This window comes from Microtus oregoni, unplaced genomic scaffold, assembly GCF_018167655.1.
Source record: "Microtus oregoni isolate MIOR12 unplaced genomic scaffold, Mior012 000025F_ref0000491, whole genome shotgun sequence".
Taxonomy (NCBI): domain Eukaryota; kingdom Metazoa; phylum Chordata; class Mammalia; order Rodentia; family Cricetidae; genus Microtus; species Microtus oregoni.
In genome coordinates this window covers 15,527,180-15,535,461 of record NW_024543084.1, presented here as the reverse complement: position 1 = coordinate 15,535,461, position 8,282 = coordinate 15,527,180, and the positions used below count along the sequence as shown (strand labels likewise).

Below are 8,282 nucleotides of genomic sequence, written 5' to 3'. Positions count from 1 at the left end.
CAACCATAGAGGTCTTCCCTTCCCTGGGATCAAATTCAGGCTGTCAGGCTTGGTGGCAAGGGCCTTTACAAACAACCAGCATGATTATGATTATTTTAATAAAGAATAATAAAAGCCAAATTGCAGCCAATTGTTAGTTCTTCTTTAAGATTTTTTTAAGGTCCAACAAATTCAGTTAGGGGCTTTTGTCTGAATAAATGATGCTGCAGCCTTTCCCACAAAATGCTCATAAAAAGTCTAAGTGTTGTATGAGACACAGAACAGGCCTCTTTTCCATGTCTGTGGCTTGTAGTTTCCGAGCGCTCAACATCTAGCATTTTCACTTCTGGGGAAGAGAAAAGGCATCCTGGTCCATCAGCTCCCCTACTCGTTCCTGGAGGGCATTAACCAGCTCTGCAATGACAAAGACATGTACGTCATCAATTTCTTGAATGATGACCTTCTTCCCCAAGGCATTGGACTCATCCGAGCACAGCAAGAACTGCTTCATGGCGGGATCGCATTTTATGAGCACTCCTTTCAAGACCTTGACCATCTTTTTCCAGGCAGATGGTGCAGATGACCTCAAGGATATGCTCCAAGTGACTCAGAGCCTGCAGCCTTCCTCTGCCCACAGGTACAGGAACCTTTATGGCGTCGCTCCCACTGTGCCTGCACTGTGCATGCCCGCATCATCGCGTCTGCCTCATTATATTGTTAAATGACTTGTATAGGTACAATACCTTGAACAAGAGAAGAAATGTATGTACAGTATGTTCTAACAAAATTAATCTCAAATTTGTATCAATATACAAAATTTGTATGCAGTATACAAAAGTCCAATCTAATATAAAACATGCAGCTGCTTTTTAAAAGTAGACTAAATAAATAACCTTTTATCTTATTATATCTATGTTTATATCGATAGCCTCCATTTTTCTTTTCAGAGTAGATTCAATAATCTACCCTTTTATCCTATCATGGCTATATTTCCCTTTTTTTCTTTTCAAAACAAGAACCTTGAATCTAATTTCCTTTGTTTAACTTTTTTCCTTATCATTACCAATCCCCCTAAACAATGACAAATATCCATAGCCCATTGAAGGACCAAAACCCACCTCTTGGGAATGTGGGTGTTGTGTTCTTAAATTTACTGTCTGCTATCTGGGGCAACAGCATCTTTAGGGGGTCTTATAAAAAAAATTGGGACTATTGCCAGGTCCGGAGAGAGGTAGCTGGATCATTTGTTGTCCAGTCTCTGTGTAATGGGAAAGTGCAGGGTTTGTCTCAGGTTCTGGTAGAGTAGCCTGTTAGGCTGGATCATCTCAGATAGCCACCTTGAAATTGTTCTGAGCATTTTGTAGTCCAAAACCAGTCTTTAGATGGTGTTTTCAGCTTAGTGGTGTTATCGTAGTCCTGGAGCAATTGTCATTGTGGAGTTCCATCCTCCTTTTGGAAACTTCAAAGCTTACTGTTAGACCTGTACATGGTTCAATGCAGAAAACTGATAGAAATGCAGAAAACTCAAACACAAAATCATGTACAGGAAGGTATGATTAACCTTTTTTCTAGAATTAGTACTCAGTATGACTATTAATATCATGACAAAAAGCTTTTATATAAGGCCGGGCGATGGTGGCGCACACCTTTAATCCCAGCACTCGGGAGGCAGAGGCAGGCGGATCTCTGTGAGTTCGAGACCAGCCTGGTCTACAGAGCTAGTTCCAGGACAGGCTCCAAAGCCACAGAGAAACCCTGTCTCGAAAAAACCAAAAAAACAAAACAAAAAAAAAGCTTTTATATATATATATATATATATCTTATAAAATTTATAGATTAAGAAAAGCTGTTAAAGAGTTAATTTAAAACCAAAGGATGATGATATTAGTGACATTAAAATGGTCCTTAAATATTTATTTTTCTTCTGTCCCATATCAGATGGCTCTTCTGACATGGGAGAGAGATTTTGGATTTCACTTTAATAAGTATGTTTGGGTTTAGAGAAGGAGAGAGCCACACTCCAACTCCAAAGTCAGCTTTAATTTTAAATTGGACTGGGACTACAAAAAGATCATTTACATTATATGTTTGTAGAGAACAGCATAAACAAACATTTGGGAAGATTTACCTGTTGGAAATGTGATATACCAAATGGGTCAATTTATTCTCTTTCTTTTCTTTTTGTTCTTTTTCTCTTTCTTTCTTTCTTTTTATATTTTAAGACAAGGTTTCTCTGTAGCTTTGGAGCCTGTCCTGGAACTAGCTCTTGTAGACCAGGCTGGCCTCAAACACACCACTCAAATCCACCTACCTCTGCCAACCAAATGCTGGGATTAAAGGAATGCACCACCACCACCCCAATTTACTCTTTTTCTTGAGACTTTTTTCTGAATGATTTGTCCTTTTTCTTCAGATGTCTCACTTGTCCAGGGGTCTTCAGATTCCTTAGCTGGATACCTTTATGCTCCTGAAAAGACAGAAGCAAAACCCTTCCCCAACATTAATTTTGGGGAGATTCTCTTTTGGCAAGTTATATCTGATCAAATGAAAAACATTTGTTAGTTTTGTATGTTAGTTGAGATTAAATGGCCATGCTGTTTGATGAATTATCATCTCTTCTAATTAAGAAATGTGTCTTGTTCAATAGATCTTTATCAATTTTTTTTTATGGTATCCATAGCTTTTCTTCTCCTGTGGAAACAAAAGCAAAACCCCTTCCCCAGTGTAATACATGTCCTGGTTTACATTCTGAGGTCAGTACATCCTTAAAGTATATTGATTGATTTAATTCTGTAGATTTTTTTCTACTATCCAATATCTCTTCACAGCCATTGTTCCTTTCTCATTAGTATTTACAAAATTCAAAGTTAATAAAGCATTATGCCATCTATTTCTGGGGATACTTACCATCCCTTTCTGTATATTTACCATATCCTTTAGAGTTCAATGTGATCTTTTTATAACATCCAGCCCTGTAGGATTGTGTGGTACACCTATAATATGCTCTATATTACAATAAGTTAAAAAAACTGTTTTATTTTCTTAGAAACACACTGGAGCACTGTCCGTCTTTATTTGTATAGGTGTAACTGTGATGGGCATAACTTCTAGCAAATGTATGATTACCAAATCATCTTTGTCCAAACTCAAAGCAGTTGCCCATTGAAAACTTGAATAGGTATCAGTGGTGTGGTGTACACATTTTAGTTTTCCAAATTCTACAAAATGGAACACATACATCTGTCAGATTTCATTCCTTTGAGTACCCTTTGGGTTCCTTCCTACAGGTAGTGGTATTTGGTTGTATAAAGAACAAGTAGAACATCTCCTTATAATTTCCTTGCCTACTAATTGACAAAGTCTCGATTTTCCTTTTAGAATTAACTCAGAGACCTTTTTCACATGAGTTTTTAACCTTTTACTCTGTTTATGTGGTAAAAAGACCCAGTCTAAGATAATATCTTTCCTCTGCATTAAAATTCCTGTAGGGGAATGTTTGGAGGGTAATATGACCAGAATGCAGTTAAGATTCAGTCCCACATGATCCACATGTGCCTTCTGTAATTGCTCTTCAGTCAAAGCCAGTTCTCTCTCATCTTGAGCTGATAATTCCCTGGGACTATTTAAGTATACTTTTTTTTATAACCTAAATAATTAATAGAATTTCCTCTCTGCATTTTTTTCAGAAGCAATTTGTAATCCCCAACAAGGCAAAATTTTCTTTACTTCCTCAAACATTCTTTCTAAAGTATCTACATTTGAATCAGAAAGTAAAATGTCATCCATGCAGTGGTAAACTATAGATTTATCACCATTAAGGTTTTATTTAAATTAATCAGGCCATCAGGACCAATCCCAATAGTGGGCCGTAGATGAGAAATGTCTCTTAAAAATCTTTAGAAGTCATTAAAAGTCTGCAATCGATATCTCCTAATTTGCTCCCCTTGGGGTCTAATTTTTTTGTATACTTTTTTTATAACCTAAATAATTAATAGAATTTCCTCTCTGCATTTTTTTCAGAAGCAATTTGTAATCCACAACAAGGCAAAATTTTCTTTACTTCCTCAAACATTCTTTCTAAAGTATCTACATTTGAATCAGAAAGTAAAATGTCATCCATGCAATGGTAAACTATAGATTTAGGAAATTGTTTACATATCATTTCCAATGGCTGACTTACAAAATATTGACACAGGGTGAAGCTATTTAACATTTGCTGTTGGAGAATCTTCCATTGATATCTCTTAGGCTGAGAGTTATTATAAACAGGCACAATGGAAACAAATTTTTCTCTGTCTTTTTCTTGTAAAGGCATAGTGAAGAAACAGTCTTTTCCAGGTGGTGTTGTATGCCTTTAATCCCAGCATTTAGGAGGCAGAGGCAGGTGGATCTCTTTGAGTTTGAGGTCAGTCTGGTCTACAAGAGGCCAGGACAGGCTAGGACAGGCTCCAAAGCTACAGAGAAACCCTGTCTCAAAAAACCAAAAAAGAAAAAAAAAGAAAGAAACAGTCTTTTAAATCAATAACTGTAAGAGGTCATCTTTATAGGCAATAGAGAAGGCAAAGAAATTCCAGACTCTAGAGAGCCCATTGGATGAACCACCTTATAACAGCTCTTAGATCTGTTTCCACTCTCCATTTCCCAGATTTCTTTTTAACATCAAATATAGGGAAATTCCAAGGGCTGGTTGATTCTTCAATATGCTGAGCATCTAGTTGCTCCTGTACCAGCTGTTCTAGAGCCTGCAGGTTCTCTATTGTTAAAGACCATTGCTCAACCCATACAGGTTAGTCTGTCAACTATTTTTTCTTTTCTTTTTGTTTTTTTTTTAAGACAGGGTTTCTCTGTGTAGCTTTGGAGCCTGTCCTGGAACTAGCTGTAATAGACCAGGCTCAAACTCACAGAGATCTGCCTGTTTCTGCCGCCCGAGTGCTGGGATTAAAGGCATGCACCACCACCAACCAGCATTGTCAACTATTTTAAAAATAGCAACTGTTGTGCCCTGTTCTTGTACAACATGAATATTCCCTGACTGTTCTTCATAATATCTTGCAATATTTTTCCCAGAAAAAATGTTAATTTGTGGTTTGTTTCTAAGATTGGGGGAATGTTAATCAGAGTATTCCATTACTGTAACAAATCACATCCTTATAGATTCATTGCTATATTAGCCATCTATGGCTTTACTTTTCTCTGTTCTTCTGGCCCCATGCACTTGACCCATCTTGTGTTCTGCTTCACCTAAGATAAAATTCCAATCCTTAAAAACTGAACATTTAAATTCTGAAGAGGTCAATTTAGATGCCAAGATTCTGATGAAATTATTGTTACATCCACACCCGTGTCTACCAGACCTAGAATGACAATGTAATTAATTCGTATTTTTAATTTTGGTCTTTGAGTTGGGCAGCGGTGGCGCACGCCTTTAATCCAGCACTCTGGAGGCAGAGGTAGGCGGATCTCTGTGAATTCAAGACCAGCCTGGTCTACAAGAGCTAGTTCCAGGACAGGCTCCAAAGCTACAGATGACTGGGCTGGCCTTGAACTCATAGAGATCCCCCTGCCTCTGCCTCCTGAGTGATGGGATTAAAGACGTGTGCCACCACCGCCCAGCAGAACCAGCCTAAATGACTTAGTGAGACTCCCTCTCAAAACAAAGTTTAAAAAAAGAAATTTGGGTTGGGGTTATATTTCAATGGTAGAGTATTATCTAGTGTATGTGAAGTGCAGGGTTCAATGCCCAACACTGGGAAATGTGTATAAACTGAAGTTTCCAGAAAAAAAGGCCACCTGTGGTAAAGATTTGGCAAGGCTGATTGGCTGATTAGAATGTCATGATTATGGAGAGTTGGAATATTGCAGGTCCAACGTCACATTTTTGGGGGGCTCTCTATAGACCCTTAGTAGTGATTCATTGGCCACCCCTATGCATGACCCAACATGGCTCTGATTATGGTTGTATACACTTTTAGAATGTCCTAAAAGCCCACTCTCACCACCAGCCCCAAAGCTGCGAATGTGCCTGAATCCTGCACCAGGGACTGGCCCGCTTTGCCGTAACCCACCTACTACTGGTGTCTTCGCTGACATCCTGGTTGTTGTAATAGGAGTGGCTGGCTGCGTCCTGCCACCTGGCTAGCTTTACCCGAAATAATTACATGGAAACTGTATTCTTTTAAACACTGCGTGGCCCATTAGCTCTAGCCTCTTATTGGCTAGCTCTTACATATTGATCTAACCCATTTCTAATAATCTGTGTAGCCCAACGAGGTGGCTTACCAGGGGAGATCTTAACCTGCATCCGTCTGGAGTGGGAGAATCATGGCAACTCACTGACTCGGCTTTTTTCTCCCAACATACTGTTCTGTCTACTCCACCCACCTAAGGGTTGGCCTATCAAATGGGCCAAGGCAGTTCTTTTATTAAATGAAAGTAACTCCTCCATTACCTGGTTGCTTATATTTGACTATCTCTTATTCTCTTCTGTGAGAGCTGTGTTTTTTTTTGAGGAGGTGGTGGTGTGGGTGGCTGCACAGAAGCCCTGGAAAGAGGATCATTTATGCCAGCACTTGGCTGGGGAGAAAAGGAAGGCTTGGGAGACATTTGGGAATTTACATGGTTGGCGAGTGGCTAAGAGTCCCTCAAGACTCCCTCAGAAAGACATATGAGGTCCTCTGGAGGACATAGCTCCATGGCAGAGCACTTGATCCGAATGCATAAGGTCCTGGGTTCAATTCCCAATATTGGCAAAAAAATAATAAAGGAAGCCGCATGAGAAAAGCATCTGGGTACCATGTGAGGGAAAACAGAGGATCCAGGAAGACAGTGAACTGTTGTTACAGCATCCTCCGAGTTAGACACATTCAGAACACGTCCACAAATTCCCATGAAGAGGTGGGTCTCTTCCCTTCAGTCTGGATGGCTTGTGACTGCTTCTGCCCATACAGCAGGGAGGATGTGACATTTGTCCAACATGAGGACATAAGGACTTCCAGGGAGCCTTCCACAGCCCTTGTCCTTGGTGGGTGGCCAGGCCACATAAAGACGTCACAGAGGAATTTTAGTGAGCTACCTAGCTGAAATGACCCTTAGCCCCATCTCTGCTCAGTACAGGACATGCCATTGTAGAAGCCTCCATGTGACTCCTGTCCCTAGGTACTGGAGTTGTCCTGACCTTTGGCATATTGCCAGGTGGAAATGTAGACACCAAGGGTTAGACAAGCCTTTCCCTGTGGACTTCATGGGAATTTCTTTTCCAAAATAATTTTTATTTAATAAATGGGCAGTGGTGGCATACATATTTAACTCCAGCTCTTGGGAGGCAGAGGTAAAAATTTGTTTTTTTTTTTCAAGACAGGGTTTCTCTGTGTAGCCCTGGCTGTCCTGGAACTCACTTTGTAGACCAGGTTGGCCTCGAACTCACTGAGATTCACCTTCCTCTGCCTCCAGAGTGCTGGGATTAAAGGTGTGCACCACCACCTTCTGGCCTCATGTCTAACTTTTTAAAAAATATTTTTATAGCCAGGCAGTGGTGGAGCACGCCTTTAATCCCAGCACTTGGGAGGCAGAGGCAGGAGGATCTCTGTGAGTTTGAGGCTAGCCTGATCTACAAGAGCTAGTTCCAGGACAGGGTCCAAAGCTACAGAGAAATCCTGTCTCAAAAAATCAAAAAAACTTATTTATTTTTATATGTGTATGTCTACGTTCCTGTCTGTATGTACACCCATGTATACAGTGACTATGGAATTCAGAAGAGGGCATCAGATCTGGAACTGAAGTTACAGGAGGTTGTGAGCCACCATATGGGTGCTGGGAATCGAACCCACATGCCTGGAAGAGCAGCCAGTGCTCTTCACCTCTGAGCCAGCTCTCCAGCCCCGTACATGAAATTCAAAAACTTTAAAAAATTTGAGTCAGAAATAAATGGGTGAGATTACTTATCTTCCTATGAAGAATGCCGTTTTGTGGATGAAATCGTACGATGTTTGGCGAGTGGTGTTGTTTGAATGTAGGGATGAGGACTTACTCAGCTAAACTCGAGGCCATTAAACCTTCCGGCCCTGAGCACTGTTGGCTGTGAACATCCTTCACCATGCTGCCTTTGACAATGCTGCCGTTAGGGAAATAAGCATTAGCTCTACCTGATGTGTAGAACGCTCTTTTTGACTCTCAGCCCCCTTCGACACTCATCCACATCCATCAGCCCCAGTCATCCAGCACCCCTTAAACATCTTTACCTTGATGTATTCTGTGTATGAGCGTGTGTGTGCACATGCATGTGTGTGTAAGTGTGTGTGCATGTG

General features: G+C 40.4%; 1 protein-coding gene across 1 annotated transcript; it reads right to left on the bottom strand.

The window, feature by feature from the left end:
• Positions 1–319: 319 nt before the first annotated feature.
• On the bottom strand, positions 320–535 carry LOC121462517 (general transcription factor IIH subunit 5-like). The gene has a single exon (XM_041674122.1). It carries the CDS (start codon positions 533–535, stop codon positions 320–322), a length of 216 nt encoding a protein of 71 aa, XP_041530056.1.
• Between the last annotated feature and the right edge of the window lie 7,747 nt (positions 536–8,282).

Coding starts and splice junctions, on each gene's coding strand:
- LOC121462517 (XM_041674122.1), bottom strand. CDS start 535: ATGGTCAAGGTCTTGAAAGGAGTGCTCATAAAATGCGATCCCGCCATG.